The 27,520-nt window shown below is 41.6% G+C and overlaps 2 protein-coding genes across 2 annotated transcripts in view; both read left to right on the top strand.

Moving 5' to 3' along the window:
- The window catches only part of WWC1 (WW and C2 domain containing 1), a 39,358-nt gene extending 12,157 nt beyond the window's left edge, over positions 1-27,201 (top strand). The window contains exons 8-22 of the mRNA XM_010579131.1: positions 5,061-5,303; positions 6,758-6,847; positions 9,259-9,797; positions 13,952-14,060; positions 15,847-15,927; positions 16,850-16,936; positions 17,621-17,813; positions 19,163-19,315; positions 19,923-20,023; positions 20,825-20,972; positions 21,677-21,841; positions 23,276-23,368; positions 24,217-24,447; positions 25,869-25,990; positions 26,523-27,201. Of these exons, the coding sequence (XP_010577433.1) occupies positions 5,061-5,303; positions 6,758-6,847; positions 9,259-9,797; positions 13,952-14,060; positions 15,847-15,927; positions 16,850-16,936; positions 17,621-17,813; positions 19,163-19,315; positions 19,923-20,023; positions 20,825-20,972; positions 21,677-21,841; positions 23,276-23,368; positions 24,217-24,447; positions 25,869-25,990; positions 26,523-26,589 (2,422 nt within the window). The 3' untranslated portion in view covers positions 26,590-27,201. The remainder of the gene's footprint in view (positions 1-5,060; positions 5,304-6,757; positions 6,848-9,258; positions 9,798-13,951; positions 14,061-15,846; positions 15,928-16,849; positions 16,937-17,620; positions 17,814-19,162; positions 19,316-19,922; positions 20,024-20,824; positions 20,973-21,676; positions 21,842-23,275; positions 23,369-24,216; positions 24,448-25,868; positions 25,991-26,522) is intronic.
- RARS (arginyl-tRNA synthetase) overlaps positions 26,834-27,520 on the top strand; it is a 20,064-nt gene continuing 19,377 nt past the window's right edge. The window contains exon 1 of the mRNA XM_010579250.1: positions 26,834-26,840. Within this exon, the coding sequence (XP_010577552.1) occupies positions 26,834-26,840 (7 nt within the window). The remainder of the gene's footprint in view (positions 26,841-27,520) is intronic.

Raw genomic sequence — 27,520 nt, forward strand, 5'->3', positions numbered from 1 at the left:
ATACATGAAGAATTCACTCTGGCCACACCTGTGGGGACATAAGTGGTTTTGCTGCCTGTTGCTGCTTCCCCATTCCTAATAAGGAGACTGTACTGCAAAGCATCTCCTTACCTTATTCAAAATGAAATGAATGTTTGCATGGCTGTAAGTCTGATAAGGAGAAATGTATATTGTGTTAACACCTAACATATCAAAATATGGTCAATGGCTACAATACAGAGCTTATCTGTAAGAACTTAAGTTTTCTCTCTTGCCTTCTGATCTGGGATGAAGTATAGATTTTAAAAACTCATATCTACTTAACAGGCCAATTTAAGCAAAAGTTTTCTGGGATTTACTTGTTTTAGTAGATAATAGCTAACTCAACTGTTTAGTTAAACGAAAAACCACCAAGCATTATTACTTAGACTTTGGCTGGCCTAGTCCTTGTTCAGCGGTGTAACCATCGGTGGTGGTGACTTCAATTTTAACTGTTCTAAAGGGACTTTGCAATTCCAGAATAACAAACTTCAGATGCATGGTACAATCTGTACTTGGGATAAATGCAAAGAGAAGGATTTTTCTCCAGTCTCTGGTTAGAGATAAGAGCTTTAAGGCTGAGATTACTCATAATGTTCTCAATTTGAATATATTGGCATGGTCAATAGGCCATGTTTCTCAGTGGCATAAAATCTGATCTGTATCTGTGGCAGTTGTCAAAGACTGTGTGTGCCCAGCTGCTTTTGACATGAACTTACACTTCTCTTCCTAGGTGGAGCAATTTTTTCAGAACTGTCTGTTTTGCCAATCCAAGATTTGTAAAACTACCTTGACATTCAAATCATTCTGTGACTTTTTAAAACAACATTAAAATTATTAATCCTCCAGATGCAGTGGTTACTTTTTCAGTGTTAAAATTGCTTTTTACTTTTAAGCTTTGCTGAAGACTGCAGTTTAACTCACACTGACTTTACATCTTCAGATTGAAGTGGAATACTCTTACTTTAGCCTGTATCTTTTCCAAGGAGGGGCGAGTGAATAATGACAAACCTGAGAAGATAATTAATATGCTCTTTAAAAAGAGACAGAACTTTGTAAAGGCAGCACAATAGTTCATGTGAAGTAATGATGAAGGGCGTACAACACAATCTTGCAGTTGAAGAAGTTTGATACCTCATGTCTGTCTTAGGTTATCTATAGATTTTCTCAGAGTTTAAAAAACCTTATCATCAGGAAAGATGGGCCTGAATGGGCATGAATAATTGATGGTAAAATGAAAAGATCTCTAGCTATCAGAGCATTGTGGTTTTGGCATGGTCTTTAGTAGGAGCTGCAGAAACAAATACCTTAACTGGTTTTAAGCTGGAACAATACTATGGATATAGTGACTCACAAGGAACCTTCTGCTCCTGTGAAAATTCCTCCTTGTGATGTTAAAAGTGTTTCCTGCCCCACAGCAGCATATTAAAATGTTCCAAAAACACAATAGAAGAGCAAGTACTTTGCCCACGCACTTATTATGAAGGGAGCCAAATGGTGGAAATACATCTGTCTTATTAGCTCTGCATTATCTGGAGAGGTAAAACTTAAGGCTTGAAAACAAGATGATCCCATGTTAATTAGGTTAGAACTACTAGACTTATAAAGGGCTGATGATTTTGAAAGTGGACTGTAGCAGACACTGTTTACACTATTGCTGTGGACCAGACTAAAGGCATAGATGTAGGTGAATATCTTGCTGAACTTCACCACATCAGAACTGTCAGGGTACAGTTCTGCATGTTCCCTTACCCGCCACTAAGTCCTTTCCTTTCACGGCTCAGTGAGGCAAAGAGAGCCCTAGAGCAGATAATGTTAAACCTGCAAAAAAGAACAAAGGGTAACCACAGTGACAAACCTTTAGCTTAATTGGATTGGAAACTGATAATGGGTATCATGTCAAAAGAGATGTCAGTGTTACATCTCAACAAGGAGATAGCTACTGCAGCATAAATGTAGTCAGAGATGCAACTAAATTATGTTGTACGGTTTCAGACATACAGTAGTAACTCAGTTGTGTAGCAGTTCCACTCTGTGCACTGTTTTAGTTCCTTCAACAGTTAAACTTTCAGCTTGGGTTTTGTGTGACTGATGATAACTCTGGGATTTTAAAAGTATGTTTTATAATCTCCTAAAATGAAATATTTTAACGTTGCATTTAGCAGCATTGCAACAATGGTGGGCATTTGGTCAGTTTTTAGACCACACGTCCCACTTTGATTTTTTTTTTTTGTTTTTTTTTTTATTTTTTTCTGAAGAACAGAGGCTGATCTGATACAGGATTGCTAATCACTGGTTGAGGATACATGTCTTAATGTACGCTTCTGCAGAGATGCATGTGCTTTGAATGATCTCCAAAGAGACTAAAAATTTTACATGTTATGCCTGTGTCACAGAAGTACCAGGTTTCCCCAGAAAAAAAAAAGAGACTTGATATGACAATGAATAAATCATCTACCTACGTTTTCTAGGTAAAAAGAAAAAAGTTAAATAAAACTTGAGCTTCCTGTTCTGTGTTTTGTTCAGTCTTGCAAGCTAGTGGCTATTCAGAAAGATGGTATGACCTGAGCCCAGTATTGCTGGTTTCTTTGCAATGCAAACCTAGCATGGCGTGGCAATGATGTAGTTCAGACTCGGTCAGTGAATGCTGAAGGGCTGGAGTTTTCAGCCAAATGCCAGGCAGTCTGCAAAGCATTTCTTTTGTGATGATGCTGTTTTATTGGAAAAATAGAATACATAAAGCTCCTTTTAACTGAGAAGGGGAAAAAGAATGATCATTTACAAAGGGTAAAACTTGAGTTTAGTTTAACAAAGCCGTTAGACTCGGAAATGCATAGACAACAAATTCCAGTGGAAAAGCCATATCCATGCAAATGTATGCCAAAAGTGATCAGATTAATGCCGGCCAATCCTCTTAAACTCATATCCTTTCAAAATGCACAGAGGAATTCTTGGATTATGAATTAATGCCACTGTTAATTCTTCGTTGGAGCACAGTATTGCACTTAATCAGGCACTCAAAAACAAAACAGCTCCTAAGACGACCTAAAAATAGTTGAGCTGAATATCTATCAATTATGGAACTTTAATTAGAGTAAGCAACCTGCTGTGGGAAATAGGTTTACAGAAAGTGAGGCTTCTCTTCAGAAAGGTGATCTCTAGTCTGTCTGCTGTGATGGAGGAGGCAGGTCAGTCTGTGTGAGCCTAATCATTCATAGGCTCTCTCGGGGCTCGAGTTCCTCTTGGCCTCCAGAGCTTGGAAGACAAAGCTTTATTCTTCAAGGCCATTCAGCAGTTGTGTAGCCGCTGCTGCCCAGATCTGCATCTTAGTACTTACTCTGCACACTTAGATTATGCTAGTTGGCGTTGAATTTGCTCTGTCCCTGCACGTGTGCTGGTTTGCTGGAGGAAGCGTGCACCATCCTGTGTGCTTCTGTAGCATAAACCAAGTTCTAGAAAGAAATGAATCCAGATTAGTAGCTGCAACTATTTGTTGTGCCAAATTTAAGTCCAGTAATTCTGTCACCAGATCACAAAGCCCTTTTCAAAGGGAGATTAATATTGGACTTTCATTTTACACGTACAGCATTTCACTTCTATTTCTTATGTATTTACTAAACCTGAGTGAGAGATTAACCTGAGTTAATCACGTGAAAGGGCACGGATGCCTTGACTCTCTGGTCTTCAGTCAGGTGAATTATTTTTGCAAATACCTTGCCTTATATTGCAAGATACTTTTCCTCCTTGTTTGCCTTCTATGCTTTTGTAATTTCTTCACCCCAGCCCATTCTGCCCTCCCCATTCCCTGCTCCCCACTTGATCATTTTCGATTGTGCGAGTTCCAGAAATGCAAGTCCTTAGTAACTCCTGTTCAACTTTATCTGTACTCTTGTTTCGCACCAAACTACCATAATCACCCTGTCAGATCATGAAGAGTCATAGGTCAGTGAGTCCAAAGGAGACAGATGCCTTTGGGAAGACTGACATTACTGCCCTTGGTTCTGTATCCTGGCCTGCTGCTGATTTTTGCTTTTCTCTGTATGTTGCATCACAAAGCTGACTATTTGTGGAGCTAAATGAGCAGTTCAGATACTTGGGAAATTAGGAATGGGCACACAGTTGGAGTGAGCAGCCTCCTTACCTGCCACGAGCTGTGTTCTCCTCTGCTGTCAGTCAAGGCTCTTGCTAAATTATAGATCTGTATTGCTGTTGCTTTTAGTATTCATCTTTCTGCCTGAGATAACGTGGTATGGTGCTGATGGATTAGTGATACAGACGTTAAACTGAAATCCAGAATGATGCCTCTAATGAAAATAGACTTTAAATTTCATGCAAATAAGCGGCTCTGGATTTAGGTAGGATCGTATTGCCTCTTCGACTCTTTGCATCCTCAGGTGCATGTTGTACCAGAAGTAGTGTAGCTCTTTAATGTGTCCAAAATGCTTGGACACAATAGTTGTCAACTATTGACAATGAGTCAATAGTTGGATTTGTCCAGTAGCAGTATGCATATGATTAACTTCCTCATTGTAAAGACAAAAATGGTTTCTAAACTTTTGAGTAACCACTGATCTTTATCAGACTATCTGAATTGCATACGGAAAGTGTACAGTTCTTCTCCATAAAACTGATTAAAGATCAGATATTTACCGCATGATGCTCTCCACTCCAAGTATTGTGAGGTCATTAGCTGTAAGGCATATGAAACGCCCTATAGTATACCTGACAGCTTTTTTCAAGATCCAGATTTTCAGTTACACTATTCCCTGACTGGCGGACACTGCAGGTTAGCTAGAGACTTAGCTTACCATTGGGAGCAAACCCAAGTTAAAATCCCATTCTGCGTGTCAGCCTCCCAGCGGTTCCATCACTTGGCAGCGCCCTGGTGAGGAAGGCATGAGGGTGAGGGTAGTTGTCCCTGAGCCGAGAGCCTTCTTCAGGGCAATGGAAGATGTGGTTGGTCATGGTGCACCTTTGTGTGTCTGGAGCAGTAGCTCAGACACTCCTCATGGAATAACGGCAGCTTTTTTTTTTTCCTGCAGAATAGCAAACCTGAAAATACAACTGGCTAAGCTTGACAGTGAGGCCTGGCCTGGCGTGCTGGACTCTGAGCGGGATCGTCTAATATTAATTAATGAGAAGGAGGAGCTCTTAAAAGAAATGCGATTTATTAGCCCCAGAAAATGGACTCGAGGAGAGGTGGAGAGACTGGAGACGGAGAGAAGACGCCTGGAGGAAGACCTTCAGGCTGCTAGAGACACTCAGAGCAAAGCTCTAACTGAGAGGTAGGTTACTGGGCATAGGACAGAGCTTGCCTTCTTGGACAAGAGGTAATTGGGAGCAAGCAGCAACATCCCCTAGCTGAATGCTGATAGCAGTGTGCCCTCAGATTTCCAGGAGACTGATCCTACTTATAAGGTTTCTGAAATCATCTCCCAGAAGAAACCGCCTGGAAGTCTTCTTACTCCCCAAGTGGGGAAAGGTTGTTGTTCCTGCAAATGGATCCTCTTTGAGAACGTAAGAAATGCTCAAAATAGCCCGGTATAGTGTTAGTGTACTGTAATGTATCTGTATGCAGCCAGCACCTTGCAGCAGCTTCTACAGTTGCTGTGCAGTCTGGAGCTTGGTAAATGTCAACAGATGGAATTTTAAATTTTTAAAATTTGTTTGTTCTGAGCATCCTTGTATGTGATTCCTGTAGGAACTGGTATTTGACAGGGCTGTGGGAGTTGCACGGAATATCCTGTGAATCTAAACTAGCTGAAAAAAATGCCAACTATCCTCCCTAATTTTACTTGTGTTGCAGGAGGAGATCTCATGGGAATGTACAGTGAGGATGAATACTGCATTAGGCATTGCCTACAAGCGCTTTACAATCTGGATGTATTGATGTGGGTGGCTATGGCAGTGTTACTTTTAGCTGCAGCCCCTTGAATATATGTGGAATTGGCCTGTTGCATTCACTCTCTCTGTGGCTCTATATTTTAATTTCTTCTACATGCTCAGTGTCCAGACTACACCAATTTTCTAGAGTCTTTTCACTGTTTTATCACGCTGGAAAAAATGTAGGCATCTCAGATGTTTCAGCTGCAGGACTTCTACCAGCCTGAAATATCTGTGGTTCAACAGATGTTTCTGGTCTTCCTGTAAGATGAACACTTTAGTTTGTGATTTTTAGGAATATGGTCCTCTTCTAGTGTGCCAGAGAAATAACATGTTTCTGGAGAAGGATTTCTTGACCCAGAGGCCTCATAAGTTAGGGTATGAGCACCCAAGTGCACATTTGTGTCTCAAACCATTTCAGGTGTGAAATAAAACTGAGATGTTGCTAAAGTCCGTAATTTGTGTAAATCCGTAATGAGATGGTTAATAACTAAATCATGTAAACCTTGGTCATCCAAAGACCTTACTGAAAGCAAATTAAAGCATTTACACCTTTATTAGCACAGTAAGCATAAGAATACAATACTGTATAGTGAGCAAAATCTGCTGGACTTTTTTTGAGGCCTGATCCTAGAAACTTTCATAGTACTAGCTGTAATTATTTTCCCTGTTGTGAATGTTTACGAGTATTGGAAGTTGGTAAACACCTACACATCTTGACCAAATTCTGTCCCAATTTATATTGTGTGTTCATATTAACTTTTGTAGCATTTCATAGAAAAAATAGAATTTTCCTTCACTCATTTTAAATAATAAATGCTGCTTTAGCTCATCTTTTTCTTCTATCTTGTCTTAGATTGAAGTTGAATAGCAGAAGAAATCAGCTAGTCCGAGAACTGGAAGAAACAACACGATTAGTTGCAATGTTGCACACCCAGCTGAAAAGGTATGTAGCCTTTTACAAAAGTTGTAGGCGTTTTAACTGCACATGGTGTAACTGCCTTTCTCTGCTAACAATTTCACCTCCCAACTGAGAGATCTAAAAGGCCTTTCAGTTATAATAGTGACCTAACGCCCCTGTGTAGTCAATGGAAAGAGAAGCCTTGAGGATTATACGTCCTGCTCAGTTTAGATGGATGCTTTAGAATGGGATAAGTAACCTTGTGGTGGTGCCTCTGTCTGACAACAGGGGTTTGTGCGATCCCTTCTGTTTTGGACATGTAACATTTAGGTGACTACGGATAGCTGAGATTTTTCTACTAATGTTTGAATTACTGAAGTATTATATTAATAAAGTATGTTAAAGACAGCTTAACGCTCACACAGCAAGTGAAGTGAATCTTAGTAATGCAACTACACATTAATGTATGAATGTCATGATTATATTTCTCTAAATTAATTCCAAGTGTGCTGTTGCTTGCAGTATAGATGATGTATTGAGATATGCCTGAATCTGTTGTGGTTCATACGGTATATAGAAACATTTCTGCAGTTGTAATGTGGTCTGGTTGTTCAGGCTGTAGTTTTGGAAGAGCATAAGATTACTGTTTCCAAACAAATGCATGACTGCAGGCAGTAAGGCCAAATCATCATTAGCTAAAACTGTGTTTTTATCTTTTTTGTTAGGAAGAGAGTTTGGTGGGGTTTTTGTTTGGTTGAGGTTTTTCCTTTCAGTGCGTACTGAATTTACTCTGTTTGTAGCTTCTGCTCCACTTGGATTCTGTTTCGTTTTGTGAAGATGACACCGAAAAGACTGGAAAGAAATCATAGTGCAAGACTGGCATGTAAATAAGCCACCATGGAGAATAGCTATCTGTGATGCTCTTATGCAGTGGAAATGCATCGTATTTTCATTTCATCTAGCTGATTAGGGATCTTTAGAGGTGACCAAGAAGCATGTGGAACTAATTTCTTCCTAACTATGTGCCCAGTGTTCTTGGCATGCTCCTTCATAAGAATAAGCATTTGTTATTAACCCCGTAATGCAAAATGTCTGGCATTCAAAGGTATGCACAAAATGAAGTTGAGCCCAGTTTGTTGATAGGGAAAAGATTAATTAAAACCCCCTCCCTTTTCATAGTGAAATACACTGAAAAGCTGTAAATTTATTAGTCCTCACCAGATCTGTATATACTGTCACAATGCAAAAACTCTATCATGTTTCAGTTATGTTTCACCCAAAAGCTTTTTTGAACAAACGTGATGCAGTGCACATCTGTCATACAAATGCAGAAGACATTTTGTGCCAAAATTATACTAAATTCTGCATACTTGCCTTTTTCTCATAAGGTCATGGGCATAATTATACAAATGCAGCTTCCAGCTTTTACCCCATAAATAATAAATAAGGGATTATTAGGCTTATTAACATCCTCACTGTTTTTCAGTGGGGCAACTTAAGCCACTTATACATATGCAGAAATTTTTCAATAGCTAATCCATATCTGAAGTGAGAGTTAAGGGTCTTTAAACAGTCAGTAACAAGCAAGGTATTTAATAGTCGCAGCAGGAGTGTTGGTTTAAATGGAATTTCTAGGGAATGGTAAATGTTGTAGTCAGTACTGGAGGATTTGTTGGGTCTTCTGAGCAGAAAACAGTGTGCAGTGGTGTCTGGGCTTTCTCATCTGAACACACTTCTATTCAGCATCTGCTTAAAATTAATTTTGCTGTCAGTTACGTTCTGAACCTACATCTCTAGGGATAAATAATTTGTGTGAACTGATTTCACAGACCAGCCCCAACTCTTTCCCTTGCTCTCCTGGCCCTGGATTCCATGTAGCAGTCTTTCACATAGGTAAATCCTGCCAGTTTTCAGGTAACTGCTGGCTGCTGTGATCTCTGAGGGCCAGTTCCAGGCAGCTGTGATATTGCCTTTTGGCTGTGGGTCCAAGATTGAGGCAAATGGAAGACAATTTCCATATGGTGAGACAGTTTGCTGCAGTAACTTCATCTGCTTGCACGGACCTTGCTGGGTTTTGTGGTCTGCTTTGGAGATTAACAGGAACCATAGATGTTTTTTTCCAGACAGATGTGGGAGGAAGAATTAGTTATCACTAATTTTAATTGATTTGAAACTATTCATTAGAGTTGTTTTGCCTAAACAAGGCCTCCTAAGAGGTTGATATGGTGAGTGTATGTGTATGTATATGTGTATGAACTATATTATTTTTATTGAAAAGTGAACCAACTGTTCTGCTGGGTAGCCTGTGTTTCTGGATTGTTGTGGGGACTAATGCATATGGCCTGAGCTAACAAAGCACAATGTGCCACGTGGGCTTAGAGATTTGGTGACATTGCAGTGTTTTCCTGAGAAATCTGGAGATACAGTGTAATGGTTTTCTGACTTGTTTCCTTCAGTCTCTCCACCAGCATGCTTTCCCTCTCCTCGAGCAGCAGCCCTGGTTCTCTTGCATCTAGCAGAGGATCTCTTGCCACCTCCAGCCAGGATTCGTCCACCTCAGCCAGTTTCACTGATCTCTACTACGAGCACCTGGAGCAGTTGGAGCAGTTGGACTCGGACTACCAAAGCAAGCTTGACTTGCTCTTAGAAGGAGCCACTGGATTTAGACCGTCAGGTTGTATCACCACTATTCATGAAAATGAAGTAGCAAAAACTCACAAAGCAGATACCACCAGTCGCATACAGGCTCTGAGATCATTGTCCGGTACTCCAAAATCCATGACATCGCTATCTCCAAGGTCATCTCTCTCTTCTCCATCTCCACCTTGCTCACCGCTGGTGATAGACCCACTCCTAACTGGTGATGCTTTTTCAAGCCATATGGATTTTGATGATGCAGAGATAAGTACAAATCTCTCAGAACTCGCCCTAAACACTGGGAGTGGCAACTGTAGACTGGAAGAGCCTAGAGCAGGAGATAAACATCTAGGTCAAGGTATGGTAACAATTTGCATGCACATGCATGCATTTATATTTAATGTAGTTTATAAAGCATTGACAAGAAAATATTTCAAAAGCTGTCTTTCATCTTGATATCTTTGTGTTGAAAAGTATATTCAACTGTGTTCTATTTTGCTTGGGAGAAAGGGTTGGTATTTTAATTTGTACACAAAAAATACTGCTGATCTTAGGAGTCTTGCAGAAGACTGTATCTAGGTGTGTTTTTAGTGTACTTATATGCATGTATACACAAATTGCAGGGATTTCATGTGCAAATATAAATGGTTGTGGTGGGATTCCTGGTTTAATTTGGCACTAAACTATTCAGAATGTCATCTAGTGTTTTGGGTCTGGGAGGCACATAATGCCATATTGACACAAACTTTTTGGCTAAGCTTTTGAGGAAGGCTGGGAAAGCCATTTAGCTTAATAGTTAACAAATGATAATAAAAATCCTTCCCTGCCACCTCAGCATGCACAATGACTTGCTCTGGTTCCCAGTGAATCAGTGGCAATGAATTTATTAACTTCAGCTGAGCAGACATGTCAAGGCTGTGCTCGAATTTCTGCTGTTTTGAGGGGGATGGTCTCTTAGCAACAAAAACGTGTTTAGATTGTGAGCATGATAAAATAAGACATTTAGATATAGTGGATGTTCTCGTACATGCATATGGCTTATTGGTGGGTAGGAAGGGTTCGTCCTTTTTTAGAATGACGGCTGGGCTGAAGTGGATGGAAAGCTGTAGGCAGCAGTCGGGGCACTCATGCTGGGGCCTGTCTGAAGCCCTTGTGACTGTAGTTGGGTTAAATCCAACGGAGATGAGTGAAATGACTGGATTTAAGAGCCTTAAAGGCAATACAAACTTGCAAGCTATGAACCAGCAGAGCAGTTTGTTTCTGTTTTTCATAGGATTATAAAACAGCCTCTGTGAATAAAGGGAACTAGCACCATGTTATCACTGCCTTCTGCAGTAAGAAGGCTGACACTATTTAAAATACAATAAAAGACACGAGTGCAGATCTTACCCTTTGAGCTACCATTTTCCTACAAGCAAGAAGTATTATGCATTTGAGTAGGAAACGCTAATTATTCTTATTAGAACTGGGTGCTGATTAGTTTTAACCTTTTTAGCTCTTCAAGATTTGTCAAGGCTGTTAAAGTGAAAGCTCAGGTGTTAAGCAGATTAAGTGATTATTGCTGTTAGCCAGTCAGCAGACAAAATAATCACCATAAGTAGTTTATTTCAGGGCAATAAGGAGATGAAATTTTACTCCTCAGGCATTTTGGAGGGGGGGGTCCAGTGTAACACCCAAAACACGGTGGCTGGATCTGGGGTGGTCAGTACCACCCTCATGGGCAAAGCATGCTCACATGTTCCTGTAAGTAGAGCTGAATAGTATGTACCTGAGGGATTTGCTTTTTCTTTCTGCTAGAACAGAACATCTGCTACCTTTGAGGCTGAAATAAGGTTTCCTCTCTCACCTGACTGTTACCTGAGCAATTTAGGTGAAACTAATAGCAAAACCTGGAATCTGGCAAAGTCTGGCATTCTCTGAGGAAATGGCGCGGATCTGAGGACAGTGCATGACATGGCTTTTCAAGGCCTTGTCATGGTGTGTCCAGGAGAGCCCATGGAAGGGAAGACCAAACTTTAAATTCTTGGTATGAGTGAAAAAAAAGATGAAAAAACATAGGAAGCGTTATCTGCCTGCTTGGAAATACAGAAGAGAGTTTAGCCAGTTCTGAACTCTTCCATGAACTTTCTTTTTAGTGTGATACCTCTTTAGAGACTTAAGGCTTAAAACAGAAAATCCAGATTTTGTGTTAATTAGCCATATGAAAAAGTTACAGGTTCAGTGTGTCTGTAAGACTTGCAGGGCTGAGCTTCCAAGTGCTTTGCAAAAAAACTAAGGAAAAGGATGGCTGCATGATGAATCCTTTTCAGGGAACCATTCATCTTTATTCAGGTTTACACTTCAGCATTCTGCTGTACCAACAGACACCCACTTCACTGCTAGGTTTTGTGCACCTTCTGTATTCACTGCCCACCCCCGCCCCCCTTTGGCTGCAAGGTGCTCGGGTGAAGTGGTCAAAAATGAAGGCTTTTTGGGTTGAAATGACTAGATGGCATTGGTAATTGAAGGAGAAAAAGAGGTTAAGCATGTGGAGACCAACCCGCTGTGTCCTTCCCAGTAAGCAAGCCTCACGCAAAGGGATTCCCGGAGTGGCATTTCAGGGAGCAGTGTGTAAAACTCAAACAACTTGATCCAGAAAGGCAGCCAGCGGGGAAGAAATTATTTTCATATTAAAACCATGGAATAGGAGGTACAAGTAGCATTGAGGAAAGAAGAAACGTTGTTTTGACCCAGCCCACATCCTCCAGCATAGCCTATGATCAGGAGCACAGCAGGGGCCAGGCCCTTGCACGCGGCAGGAGGGGGAGGATGGATTAAACTGTGAATGCCAGTATTAAATAGATCCATTTGTTTCAGTTAATGACTGATATATTGTGTTGCAGATGCTAACTTTTATTCCTGTGGTTTGGCCTACGGGGAAGAGGTCTGGAGGTTTATTTCTGTCCAATGGTTCCATGGGAATATCAAGATGAAAAATACCTTCAGTGGTGGTGTCAAAAAAAACATGGATAAATGGGCCCAAATTGCACACGTGCGCTCAATATATTGGTGTTACCTGTAGCACCCTCTACTGTTGATTGTACAAGTCCTTATATTATTCCATAACCTTACGTTGAGCTTGCACGCTTTTTGCACCAATGTTTTTTCAAAGCTAATTCTTTAAGTGGTTGTGTGAGACTGTGCCAAAACCCACCCCAAACTTGCTCTGTAGTAAAGAAAATATGGGATGGAAACCATATATTGGTTTGGGGACATGTGCTTTCTTAAGGCTACGGGAAAGAGAGACCACTTCTGAAAGATGAAAGCCCCTTGGAGAGGAGTGCATTGCCGCACTTCTGCTGTGGGGTTGCAGCTGCTCCCGGTGTGACAACGTGGCACCTCCTCGCTCTTGGAGCAGGTCTCCCAAAGCCCTGACAGTGAGGGAGAGCTAAGAGCTGGGTATGTTCCAGCACTCGTTAGCCACCTTGGCAGACAGAGTTCTCCAGATTCTCGGCTGAAGCATATCTCTGCAGAAATGTGATGGTTTAAGTGAAAAGGTGCAGAATTTGCAGAAGTTTCCAGGGCATATCTTTCCCTGTTCTGTAGCACAAGAAATCCATGTGAGACAACACGTCTGTGCAAAACTGCTTGCTTCAACTTCTTCGGTTTCTCTTCCCTATCTCCTTTTCCCTGTATTCCTGCATGGTGCTGCTACTTTAAATCCTATAATCTCTCTTTCTCTCCGTGTTTAGCTAGTTAACCTGGTCTTCTGGACCTATCTTCTGTCCTGTGTACACAAACCTTTTGGGTTTAGGTGGTGGTTTTTTGCTGTTCCCTCTTCTTGAAGCTAAACTTGGCATAAGCTCTCCACGTAATCCATACTTGACCAGAGCTTGGTCAGTAGCGTTTGCCCAGCCGCTGCTCGCTGGGTGGCTGGGACCAGAAGGCCTACTACCTGCTTAAGGGTGACTTGCAGTAGGGAGCTGTTTTATTGGTTCATATTTATAACTTCACTAGAATTTAGAAGTTCTGCTGCTTCTGCACGTTGCCCATCTTGTCGTGGGTACCTTCCTGCCTTTCCAGTGCTTTCAAAGCCTCTCCTCGTGTTACCTGCGAGGACCTGCACCCGTGGAGGTGCCGGGACGCCAGTTGTAATGCACTCGGCACAGCCGGCGTGTAACCGCAGCCCGTGGGTATGCTGCTGCAGGACTCGGGTATTAAATGGGCACTGACTGTGCAATAAAGCCCTGCTCTCGCCTCCACCACATGGGCTGTTCCTCTGGTTGTGCAGGGGCTTTTTGTTCTCCAGGGCAGTCAGGCACGTTCCTGAAGCACTAACCTCACGGTGGCTGTGGAGCACAGCCCGCCCTACCTGTGTCCTCTCTGTCTTCAGAAACGTGGTGTTGCTTAACGGTACTTGGGCGGAGAAAAAATGCAATTCAGGGGGAGGATAAGAAAAAAAGCTACTCCTGATCCAGACAGTTTGTTTGCGTTAACACCTCTTTTCGATTTTCCTCTGTGCTTTTCTGATAGGTATAAATACAGCTGGAGGGACGGCACTGAAGGTGGCGTGTGTGTCAGCTGCAGTGTCTGATGAATCTGTTGCTGGAGATAGCGGGGTATATGAGGCGTCTGTACAAAGGTAGACATCAGATCTCTCTCTAGGAAGAAGCCAATGACTCAGCGTTGCACACAGGAGTCAGCTGGAATACTGCTCGTTGTGATCTTTTTTGTAATTTGGTGGCTAAAGTTCTCAATCTCAGATTTCTTAATACTTCTGAAAAAACTATGAGCATGTTGAATTTGATTATCAAAATGACCCATGCTTCCCATAATAGAAGTAGCTGAAAGCAAGCTCACAGAGAACTGTTTGAACAGCTGGTCTGTTTGTGGAGGTGCTGGTAAGCTATGACTGCTGCCTTGATGGAGCCATCTGGCAGGTGTAAAGTTCCCCTCCTGTCAGTCAGCCATTCTGGTGTCAATGGCAGCCCTCAGTCAGCATGAGAGGACTTTGGGATGTGTAAGGAAGACAGCAGAAGCACCTTGAACTGCCTCATGGACGTGTATGTGCTGCAATGCAGTTCCCGAGTGCTTGGATCCTGTACGTGATTTTGGCAGGGCTTCTCCCCCTAAGTGCATAGCTTATAGCTGGAGCTGGGCATCACTGCTCTTGCTGGGTTTCTGGATCTCCCTTACTGCTTGCTAAAGCTGTCTGGGGTGGTTTGACAGAAAGGTCACTGGAAAGTACTGATCTTATTGATACCTGGTTTCCCTGCATCTAACATGGGTTTTCCTGCTGTTTTTATTGGCATCAAGATGAATTATGGGGTCATTTGTTGCAAGACACGACTGTAGAGGTGAAAAATTGCTCATCTCATATTCCCCCCACTCATTCATTCATTATCTTCATTAATTCTCCACATAAATGAGTAATTTTTTGTTTACAGCACAATTCGCTTTGACAAGAAAGTGCAATGCTTCTGTAAATTAGACTTAATAGGCTTAAGCCAAGCAATCAGACAGTTGGGTGTCTTGGAACCCCTGTGTCCCCTCAATGGGATAGGGAGCTTTGCGGAGAGGGGAGGAGGGATAATGTGTGACAATTACAGAAGGCATCCCATGCACACTCAGTGTCTGATGTTACTTGGTGTTGTTTGGGTTGTTGACTTACCAACCTTTGTAATGACTACAGTATCATTCTGATGCCTATAATAAATGGTGAGGGTAGAATGAGCAATACATTTGTGCTCTGTAGCTGAAATGTAATGAAATGCAAGAAAGTGCTAAGTAATATGGAAAATACTTAGAAGAGAAGAATGCTAATCCTGTTTTCATGTGCTACAGCATAGTCCCTGAGTCAGTTAGACAATTAATGTATTTTTGGGGACTTTCAGTGCATAAAACTTTGGAGGAGGAGTACATTGGGAGAGAAATGATGCAGGTAGCTGTTTCAAGGAAGACCAGTCAGTGTACTCTGTCACTTTTAGTGTGCTTAGGGAACTTTGACTTCTTAAAGAAACAAAGGAATGACTTAAATCTAATCAAACTTGAGAATTTTTGCTGTCATGATGCAGGACAGATTGCGGTTGTTAAGTCTTATTTCTGTTGCTGGGCAGTCAGCTGCCTGTACTAAAATCCAGTCAAGGGAACCCTTTAAAAATCCCCCACTGCCTTATTTTTGCAGTCTTTTGTGTGGCTTTTTTTGGCAGTGAAGGGGGAAGGCATATGACTTTCTGCTGATAAGCACTGTAATACATACCTCTAAGGATGATTGCACTTACTTCTTAAATGGGCTTTCTTTTAGCTGCTAGTTTTATGAAATCCATATACCCAACCCCTGAATGGAAGGGAAAAGATCTTGTATCACCTGAATGCTAGCACTTCAATAAGAGGAAATCAAGTCCTTAATTGTCTTTGATTTCTTTCAGACCATGTCTGTCAGAAGTGATGGTGTTTGACAGTGATGATACAGAAGCAGTTGGGACAGCTAAAGTGCAAATTGCAATGAGGTAAGCACTACACATTTTTATTGGATTTTCCTTCCAATGGAAAGAATGATATATGGGATTTAGAAGATAGTGCTTTCTGTTCTGTTTTCTTACCCTGTTTTTCCTGCCCTATTAGTATTAACTAACTAATGCCCTCTTTGAAGTGTAATTGAGAATTACACTCAACTCCAGGAGGTCCTTGGCCCAGTTATCCTCTTTTATGTCAGTGGAAATCAACTGGTGATAGTGTGGTATGAGGGTGCAAACCAGCAATGGGAGCACTGACAGCGCTGGGCTGGAGAAAGCCTTTTGCTGGCTTGCAGTCTCTTTTAGTGTGCAGCTTGTGGGGGGAAAAAACTGCTGAGAGTAAATGGTAATCATAATCATTGACCACACCTGAAACCCACAAGTAGTGGGTAAGGCGTAGGAGGGTAGGCACAGAGGCATCTTCTTTAAATGACTTAGTGGAAGGTTATTTATGATTTGAGGAAAAATAAGTAGCACAAAACTCTCTTGTCATGGCCATCAACAGTAAAACAATGGTTACCCCTAACATCTTCACTGTTGTACTTCAAGTATTTCTACTTGTAACTTCTTTATATTGCAGTCATTATATAAGGCCTTTCAAAAGGTTTTAGTTGCAGTACAGCAACTTAGCTAGGCCTCAGGAAAAGCAATGTGTGTTAGGTCTAATTTGTAGTCCATTGTATCTGAATTCCTAAGTTCTGGGTGTTCTGGACTGTTCTAAATTCTGGATGTTCTGGCAGCAAAACTTCATGTAATATGAAACTGGTTTTGTTTTAAGCTATAGGCAAGCCATGGTCCCACTATAGTTTTGTCTTGTTTGTAATTTTTTAATGTTGTTTGTTTGTGTTAATGAAATTAGTGGAGGCCAAGGCAGGCTTCTCTAATAATAATGCTTTTTTCTGTCTTTCCAATTCAGATATGATGACAAAAATAAACAATTTGCGATACTGGTCATCCAGCTGAGTAATGTTCCAGCACTGCTGTTACAACAAGATCAAAAAGTGTAAGTGGGTGAAATAAACATGCTTGAAGTATTTTTATTAGATTCTAGTGGGAATTAAACAGATAATAATAAACCTGCAGACTGAAACAAGGTGCAGATTTTTCCTCAAAGGTCTGTATTTGCTAGGAAAAGACTTGCCTGGAATTAGCACTAGCCAGCAAGGTTCTTAACTGTAGTAGTGCCCAGAGCAACGGCATCGAGTGGAGTGGGGGTGTTTGTTCTGCTACAGAACCCATTCTTGGACAGCTGCACAGATGCATGTGTGGGGAAATGTACAGCTTCTACTAGACTCATTCTAGGCACAAGTTTTTTAAATTCAGCTGTGTGCTGAATAAGCTGACAAAAGTTGATTCATTTTTGCATAGCTGTTTCTACTTACAAAAGGGTATGTTAGCAGTGTGACAAGTTGCACAGACGTAAACAACCATGTAAAACATAATCCCATGGTGTTCAATTACAAGATTCAGAAGGATGAAGTCTATGGCAACTCATGCCACTTCATGTCTCTGATGTTGTGACGACATGTTCCTTTTTTCTCAGCTGACTGATATTCCAAAGACCAGGATAGGACAGTAATGTCCACGGTGCTTAGGATGAATTTCACTTACAGATTCATGGAGCTGTTGCAATGCAGGGAACTGCAAACCTGTATGGTAGTACTGATTGCAGCAGTTTTTTCAACAGGAACATTCGCGTGGCTGTCCTGCCCTGTTCAGAAAGCACAAGCTGCTTGTTTCGCACAAGACCGGTGGAAGCTTCAGACAATCTTGTGTACAATGAAGTATTTTGGGTTTCTATCTCTTACCCGGCTTTACGCCAGAAGACTTTAAGAGTCGATGTTTGCACTGTAGATAAGTCTCACCTTGAAGAATGTTTGGTTAGTATTAATCTCTATTTTAATATCCTTGTGTTTGTTTTCTCTTTTTAATTAGACAAAATTTTAAACTCTGAAGTTTGGCAATTTCACTGGAAGTTTTCTTGATAATCCTTAGCTATATGATCTCTCACAGATAGTGTTCTTTGCAATGACAGTTTTGATCAGGAAAAAAAAATCTATTGGATAAATGTTCTGTTACAGAACTACTGGTGACTTTGTCAGACTACTAGATTTCCCTTCTCCTATGATTTAATGAGAAACACTAACTGTTTTTCTTCCTTTTGGAAACGTTTGTTGTAATGTAATTGAGAATGGGCTTACAGGAATTTGGAAGCTACTGTAGAATATTAAAGATCTCTGAAGGATTTTTTAAAAACTGCTATTACTCTACACTATTAAAATCCTTATTAGTATAGTTTTTTCAGTGCTAGCATTGCCATAGCCAGCTGCCTTCTGTTGTTAGAAGAGCTTTTTTGTTGCTCAGTGTTACCTGAGCAAGTTTATTTTAATAGAACTATTTCTGGAGTATTGTACTCCAGAACATGAGTAGGGTGTGTTGAGCTGGGACATAAGCAGCCATTAAGTTACAGAAAAGTTGATGTTCTGTTCTGCATGTGTTCCGTAGCATCTCCCTTGACTGGAGGGATACATGTTTTATGGTGCTTCTGCATTTCTTCCTTCGCTTGCTTTGCAAAGCACACTTTGGTTCAGGAAAGCATCTGTTTTCCAAATGGGGTTTTTCTCTTTTGGCAGCATAAGCTCCAGGTGGGAGCATGCTAACTTGCAGGAGGTATGCTCAGCATGCAGTCTGCTGGACTGGGCTGGTGCAATGGAGTCCACTCGACATGGATTAAATAAATTGTGAATCAGTTTTACTTTGGTTTTGAATATGTCAGGATGTGTACTAAAGGTAACACAGTAAAAAATGACAAGGCAGATGAAGTGGAATGGCTTATACAAAGCTAAAGCATCTCAGTCTGAGGCAGTGATTTTTGTCAGCCTTGCAAATTTCTTGGGAGTCTTCATCTCCTGTTCCTTTTTCTTTTTCTTTGAAGCTCTGGCTGTAATTTTTCCTAGCTGCAGTAGCACTGTTCATACTTCTGGATTCTTGTACACAGGAGCTGCAGTGAAACACTTGCTACTTAGATTGGAAGCCCTAGACAATGTTAAAATAATTAAACATAAAGCATTACTAGTGCTGTTGAAATGGGGATAAACAGGGGAATTTTTCTTTTTGTCAAACTTGCCAAAGTCAAGTAGTCCTGGATTTTTCACTCTCATTTCTTCTGACTGATGTGGTAGTTGTTCCTTTTAGTATTACACTAAAACTGTGGTTTTGTTCTCAATAGGGTGGAGCACAAATTAGCCTTGCTGAAATATGTAGATCCGGAGAGAAATCAACCCGTTGGTATAACCTCCTTAGTTATAAGTATCTGCAGAAGCAAAACAGGAAAAGTAAACAAGGAAACATTCACTCTGAAGTACCCTGCACTGAAAAAACAGTAAGAACAACTGCTTAAATCAAACAAATCTCTTCTAAACAGTAGTAATGAGAGGGTTTATGTGGCTGAAGGACTGTCACAATAGACGAGAAGTGAAGGCTGGTGTGTTTATATTTAGAACTTGAAAATGTCATTAAGTGCAGCAAAATAATTAACATGTCGATTACAGATATGCCCTTGTCCTGGGCTAAATACTTACTGAAATCTGCTCCTCACGAAGCTGAGGGATGTGGTATGTGGTCTGGTGTAAGTGATGTGTGAGCTTTTGCCTTTTTTCCCACTAGACAGTTCACCTTGCTGCAATGACTTTGCTGAGCGAGTCAAGATACAGACTTACCTTTGCACGTGCATGGCATGCAATATGCTCAGCCTATAGCTGCACACGTGCGTATGCTAGTGTAACTGGGGGAGGTGGGCCAGGTATGCTCACACAGGCTTGACTGAGCACTGTATGTGCAATAGGCTGCTTGAACGACACAGGTGTAGAGACTATGACTCTTTCCTGCCACCAGAGGAAAGCTGGTTGGGGCTGTTCTGACCAGAAAGGCTGGGCGCTTTGCAGTTTGTGAGAGTCGTATCTTCACAAGAAGCCTCTTGCTCTCCTCAGGACTCTGTCTCAGCACTCTTAGAGCAGACAGCTGTTGAACTGGAAGCTGTGGAGAAGAAATTGGAGGAAAGCAGAAGCACTTTAACTAGTGGAGAGAGCTGGTAGGTAGCATCCCACCATCAGCATTGCGGGATGATCAGACCATTTGGGGATTCATGCGCAGAGAAAAAAGCAGATGATACAGAGCTGTGGGAGGCTGCTTCTGTCTCCTTCTGCTTTAGTGAAAAATCCTGTTTCTTCTGTTCTGGAGGTTGTGCTTGGGAAATGAGAACAAAACTGATAAACATTGAAAATAGTTAATAGCACTATGCTAATTGTGCTATTTGAACAGTGTTCTATGGACGTCCATAAAAGCTCCACTGTATGGTGCAAGGCTTTGCTTGAATATTAGTTTTGGCTGCTGTTTACATATACAGATTCAGATTTTATTAATGAAGCCCGACATTTGAAACAAAAAGCAAGCCTGTCCAATGGGTTTGATGGGGAAGCCAGCTGTGAGTTCAAAGGAGCTGAGAAGGATGTTAAAACAATGCTTCAATTTTGTCCAGCATCACTTTTTAAACTAAGATTAATTATTAATGGCATCCTGAGAGCTCCCCTTAAGATGCACTCATCTTGAGCTCAGACCATATGGCTGAACCCTTAGCTTGCTGCTTTTGAAGCAAGATCAGTATGAAGTTTTTGGCTGTGATGGTTGCCTTCTGGTGCAGCTTTACTCCAGTTTCAGTTATTCTCTTATAAGCCTGTGTTTGTGTAATCTCAGTGGCTACAGGATCTGCCAGGTACAACTGGCTGCCTTGGGGACGTGTTTCTGTCCAGCAGCTTACAGGAGATAACTCCTGCTGCAGCACCAGAGTATTGTCCACAATAGGCCAGTTCAGTAACAAAGCTGTTCTTAACAGGCAAGATGAAGACGTTCCTGATCAGGAAGAACAGGACGAGGTCAGTGAAAATGAAGCAGAGGAGGAAGAAGAATTCTGTGCTGGAAAATCGCTGTGGGAAACAGAAGAAAGTCTGAATTCCCAGCTGCACATGGAAATAGCAGTGAAGGTAATGTCAAGGGCCTTTTGAACAGAAAGATGAGTTAAGCTTCCCATAGCTTAGCTGAACTGGGTTGCTGTTGAGCTGAGCAAGGCTACAGCAGTTATTTGAAAGTTCATCACTGATGTTTAAAAGTTTATTTACCTGAAATCTTTTAAAATAACTCTACATTTTGTCCCACAGTTAATATAGCATCATTTCATGCCTTCTTTTTGCTGGTCATGAAAACTGTTTTCATTAATGTGACAGTGGCTTTGACCTTGTTTAATTCTGAATGTAGCTGTAGTCTAACAAACGTGTGCTGTACACGTGCTCTCTGTGCATGCACATACAGCGATTTGGATCGTTGCTGCAGATGCACAAGAAGTAAGGAAATGGTCTTTATAGTCATACCTCTGTTCTGTGTGAGATTACCAGGTCACATTGATGTACTGGATCAACAGGCAAAGCTTGCTGGAATCAATTGTGTTGTACAGCGATCAATGGATGTAGAGCCCTTAGGGAGTGATACAGTTAACATAGCAGCTACTGAGTTCAAGGAGTGAAGTGTCAGGACACCCTGCATGAAAAGGGCTAAAGAATATCTGTTTTTGAATGCGATGCCTTTGGGACTGAAAGCGGAGATGTATCACAGGTGGCTGTCAGACAGTCCTGGGTACGTGTCATCGGTAAGATGGCAAGGTGGCTTTTACACTGCAGTATCTGTCTTTTAGGTGGATAAAGAGACAAACACAGAGACCCTTGCACAGTCTTCTACCGTAGTTCGTCCAAAGGACAAAAGAGCAGCAAATCCACCCCAAACTCAGTTTGTCAGAGGTAGCACTATCATCCGCTCAAAAACTTTTTCACCAGGACCACAAAGTCAATATGTGTGTCGGGTAAGGCAAATACAATCATTAGGTTATAAATGCTGTGTTTCACTAATGAATGCATGATATCAATGTTCACTTAGTCTGAATTTTTCACAGAGACCTGAAAGTGCTTTCTTCTCTCCCCCTTTCACTTAAGAAGTTGCTCTGTCCTCACCTCCTAGACAGTATCTTTCCTTATAGTATTAAGCACAAATTTATAAAATATGTATGTTTGTGGTACGTGCAGCATGTTGACATGCTCAAACTAACCTGGAAGGGCTGCTGTAAGACAGTGATGAATAAGCTGCATATGAGACCCTTTCCTGCTTTTTTAAGACTGTTCTGCGCTAACTTGAACTGAGTTAGCTGTGTCCACCTGACTTTAGATGAGGTGAACATGCAAGCTTGATAGAAATGGAAAGGCAAGTACCTGACAATGTCAGCAAAATTTGTGAAAGCTTGAAAGCCTCCAGTGTGCTTTGTCTGAAGGTAACTGAACAGGCCACGTACTGGGTCAGGATGTCACTTCCACTGCTTTGAAATGTTTGTTCACAATTATTTCCTGGATTGAGGGTCAGCCTAAACTATAAATAACTCGTCTTTTAAATTGAATTGGCAAACAAGCAAGCACTGCATTTTATCATGGATGACCTGTCGTAAGTGGGCATGCTCTTAATACAGCTGCGCCAGATTTGATGTGCAGGTTTTCTCTGATTCAGAAGCAGGTGCTTCCATAGAAACAAACCTTGTTTAATTTGCAGCAGTGGCCTGTGCTTGGGTGGTAGAGGTACTGTGTCCCAGCACATGCAGATCCCACATGCCTGTTCCCCCTTGCCCCCAACTCTGAGAAGGAACATGAGAAGGGAATTAAACCCTACCTGAGCTGAGCTCTTTTTAAGAGTCTAGAGGCAATCACAAAAGAAGGCAGACTGTATGTGTGTAACATGACAACTCTTTAAGTTGAAAAACCCAGATGAATAGCTTACAGGTAAACCTACCTCTTGCACCACTAGCTTAAAATACAGGTGATTGGAGAAAAGAGAAATCTCTAATAAAATAGTCCCATGTTTTACAGACACTAGAAAAGAGTAATTTTTTTTATTACTTAGAGCTTATTTTTCTAGGCTGCTTTGCCCAGCCTAGTTACTTGCACAGAAGAAGGGCAGTGGGGTAGAGTCCCATATTATACCCAAACTTAGTGTCTTTCTTTCCATGCAGTCTGTTCCCAAAAAGGGACAGAGTTCAAGGCTTGTGGCAGGATCTGGCCGTGCCAAATGGATTGCATGTTGTGCACTCAGACTGGAGTGGCAGCTGTCTGCTGTAGTCGTTCACAAAACTTCATATTTCTGCTTACATCACTGCTTATAATCACTTACAGAACCCTCTGATCTTGCTAATAAAGTGTGTATGCACTGCTTGTATTTCTTTCATGAAAAATACAGGTTTTGTTTTCATTTTCAGCTGAATCGCAGTGATAGTGACAGTTCAACGCTATCCAAAAAGCCTCCCTTCATACGAAATGCAATGGAGAGACGAAGTGTCAGAGTGAAACGGGTAAAAACATCACCACTTTTTTTTTTCTCTAGAGTAGACACTTGCAAACACCGGAAGACTGTTTTAAAGGAAGAATTTGCAAACATAAATCAGTTGCCACATGCTTTCATTCACAACCTTTTCTTTGTGTGTGAGAAGTCTCTCAAGGCTACTTTTCTTTGATATATCAGAATATGACAGGAATGTTTAAGGTGGAACGCATTTAGAACAATCAATTTAGGAAGAAGGTTCCTGGTATTTTCCATCTTGTCAGAGCAGAAGTAGCACAAACAGTTTTGCTGTGTTTATTGCTGTGAGATTCGTAAGTACTTATAATAAATGTGAGGAGCTGGGGAAGAGGGTGAGGAGAACGATGTCTCAGGTGCTCAAGTGACCCTGTTGTAGTGACTCCATGGCACAGAATGCACCCCTGTGCCCGTTGTGATGGCAATCACTGAAATTCCCCCAGGATACTGATGTGAGTTCTGAAGGAGATGGTTTTCTTGAGGCAGCTTGTGTTTGAAACTAGCTGAAGGCAACATAATGTTACTGGAAAAAACAAACACAGGTGGATTCATCTGAAGATGAGACAGTAAACATAGGAGCAAGGTGTGCAAGCAAGACTTGTTTGATTTGGAGAAGCTGCCAAGGAAGATATTTAGTGGAAACACCAAAATCAAAAGGCCTATCTATAAGACTTGTTTGAGTTTGTTTTTCTGTCTTGAGAAGGATTGGAAAGCAGGTTCAATAGAGATGTTTTCTGCAAAGAGAAGTACTGGAATAATGGGGCTCATGATGCATTTGGCCTTTCGTCGGGGAGTGGTTGGGACAGTTCTCATCACTGTGTTCCTACACCCCTTCTTGTCTAGCCTTCAATCAAGTCCTTTGGTACAGAGCGCCTAATCCGCACTTCACTAGACCTGGAGCTGGACCTGCAAGCTTCGAAAACCTGGCACGATCGGCTGGTTCAGGAGATCTCGGTGCTGAGGGAACTGAAGGAACAGTTGGAACAAGCTCAAAGTCAGGGTGAAAAAGAGTTGCCGCAGTGGGTGAAGGATGATGAGAGATTCCGACTGCTGCTGAGGCTAGTGGAAAAACGAGTGAGTAATACCTGCCTTTGGATTTTACTCAACATGTTTGAGAAACATGATTTGAGAAACAGGGGACTTCAGACAGTCAGGAAATGAAGCCTTAGCACTACAGTCACTCGTGTCTTCCACTTAGGGCTCCATCAAGCAAGTGATTGATAACGGAAGCTGCAGTCCTTGAGTGTCTGGCTATTTACAGGTGTGGTATTTACAAACTGCAGAGTCTGTGCCTGCCTTCCCACAGATACAAGGGTTAGGAAAGTAGCAGTTATGTCTTTTGCTGCTTCTAAGAGAAATAATGGCTGCATAAAACTTGTGTGTGGATGATGCTTGGCTTTAGAATAGGATCCTTATGCATATGAAGTGATGATATAAGTCAGATGACAGCAGATAGCACTTTCTGGCTTTAAGAGCTTAATAGTATCTATCTTTCTGCTTATGAAGGGTGGACTGCAGGGCAGGGATGGAAGGGAGACGGAACTAATTGCCAAGGATTTCAACAAACAGTTCATTAAACAATTTTGTTTGCTTTTATGAAAGTTGTCTTTCATTGCATTATCACTTTTCTGGAGAGCATTTAAATACAAATCATTAGCTTCAAAAGGAATGTACTTACAGATAGGGTAGGTAAAGCTTCAGAAATGTCTGAATAAGCCTGGGCAGTTGATGAGCAAGGTGGGCAGCCTTCTGTCACATTTGTTCTTTTTATATTAAAAAAAAAAAAAAAAAGTGTTATTCCATAGCTGACTATCTTCATCCCTCAGATGCTGCACTTTTTGTTCTTTGCAGGAGTTTGTTCTCTCTTTAACTTCCTGTAGAGTTCTGTTAGTCCCAAACCCATGCATTTACCAGCAGAGATTTCTGTGCCTTAGAGCCAGGTGCAAATACAAGAAGTCACAAATGCCATCTGTTTTGTCAAGTGCAGCCTCCCAGTCTGTAGTAGGTGTGGTGTGTCACGGTTAGCACTTACCTTACTCTGTCTACATCATGCTCTCCCTCATGTACAGGCCTCCTTCTCAACTTCTGTGATTTATCAGGGCACCTCTGCTGACACCAGGCAGAAACTAAGTTATGATGGCACCGGGTGTAGGAGTGAGTTGGTACAAGGTGCTCTTTGGGGCACAGCTGGAACATGGGTTGCCACGTTCTTGCATGAGCTGGCTTAAAAAATAGATCAAGAAGATAGAAAGAAGGTGCAGATAGCACCCATAATTTTTATCAAAGGGCTGGAAGATGACCTTACAAAAAGCTCTCTCCATTACAATGCTTAGCTAACAAGCCTTCACTTTAGCTTCTGTGGCTTGTGATTTCCAGAGTCAGCAGCTTCCAAACCCCTTAGACCTGCAGCTGAAATACTGCTGTATTTGGAGATTGGTTGAGATAAAATGATTCCCCCTGGAAACACAAACAGGTCTTTTTGATTATTTGTTTAGGTGGAAAAAACAGAACACAAGTGTGAGCTCAAGGCCGATAAAATGATGAGAGCTGCTGCCAAGGATGTCCACAGGCTGCGAGGGCAGAGTCGGAAGGAGCCTCTGGAAGTACAGTCATTCAGGTAATTACAGGTCACTGCTAAAGGGGAGGCAAAATTGACTGCTACCCTGATTTTTTCTGTGGATGACTAAGATGCTGATGAGGAAAGCTAATCTTTGTAGAAGTAGTTAACTGTTCTGCTTAAACAAAAACTTCTGTATTTTTATATCAAAGTATAAGGTCTGAGGGTTGGGGAAACTAGCTGCAGCTCTGCATGTGATCTCAAAGCAACCGGCAGTACTCCAAATCATTCCCCACCTGGCAACAAATTCACAAATCCTTTGTTTCATACAGAAGCAGCCCTTTGCTTCCCTAAGTAACATGCCTAGAAAGCCAAAAAGCTGAGCCTTTCCGAAACGGCTTTTTGATAAGGTCAGTGTTGTGAGTTTAACTGCAAGGGTGCCTCATGTCTTATATGTAAATAAGAGGTGTAGGTTGTGAGAGAACGTGCTGCTGCTCCTTGTGGTGACAGCTGGTGGGATAAATTTTAATGTGGATGATGGACATTTCTGGCAAGAATTCCGTTGCATTAACAACTGATCATCCTTTTTTAGAGAGAAAATGGCATTTTTCACACGGCCGAGGATAAACATTCCAACGCTCTCTGCAGACGATGTGTGATCGCCATAAAGTATTTGCTTTCCGGACAATTCTACAAATGCAGTTTGGGTTTTGAAGTTATTTATGTGGTATTATGAAGGTACCAAGGCATTTGTATATTAGAGCTTTTGTCAGTATGTGGATGTTTTGAAGATTTTTAGGTTAAAGTTATATCATCACAGAAACCAGCATTAAAGTGACAAGACTGTATAGTTTGTATATTTAGGAATGTATTTTTGGGAAATAGAATTTTAAATAAGAACAAATGCAGCGTAAGGTGCTGTTATTCTTAAATAAAGCTGTTTAGACTTTTTGTACAGCTCTACCTTTTAGAGGTTTTACTGCAATAAAATAAATCTGAAGGAACCTCACCCCTACCTTGTATGATGTTCTGCATCGGACTCTCCTCTGAGTGATGTTTTTTGTACCCTGTGGGGAATGCAGGGAGCCGGTTTTGACTGCCAAGTGCTGTGAACGAATTCTCTGTGAGCTGTGAAGCTTTTGTGTTTCCTGCCAGGTCATAAAAGTGGGTGTGAAGTTCAGAATACTTGCACTTTTAACATTTGTACTGCAGCTCATGTCTGTAATGGGTCTGTTAAGGTAACTTGGGGAGCCCATTGAAACCACTGCTGTGGGAGGAGGGCTGCAGGTTTTAAGTCCATTTTAGGTTTTTCCAATAAAGTGACCTTTCTGGACAAACCTGCTTTCTCGCTTTTTGTCTTGCGTGAATCTTCTCATCAACTGGTACCTAAATCGTTGGGGTTTTTTTCCTGCCACTAGCTGGAATTACATAGCTTTTAGTGTGTCCTGCTCTGCTTCCCACCCGGGGCCTGGAAGGTTCTCGGACACGTTCTGGTCACGCCCGACGGGGGGCTGGGGTCGGTGGGGGGCTCGGGTCGGCCCTTCCCCGCCGAAGAGCTGTAAAGGAGCGCGCACACCGCTGCGGGCCCGC

This window comes from Haliaeetus leucocephalus, unplaced genomic scaffold, assembly GCF_000737465.1.
Source record: "Haliaeetus leucocephalus isolate CR32 unplaced genomic scaffold, Haliaeetus_leucocephalus-4.0 Scaffold656, whole genome shotgun sequence".
Lineage (NCBI taxonomy): Eukaryota > Metazoa > Chordata > Aves > Accipitriformes > Accipitridae > Haliaeetus > Haliaeetus leucocephalus.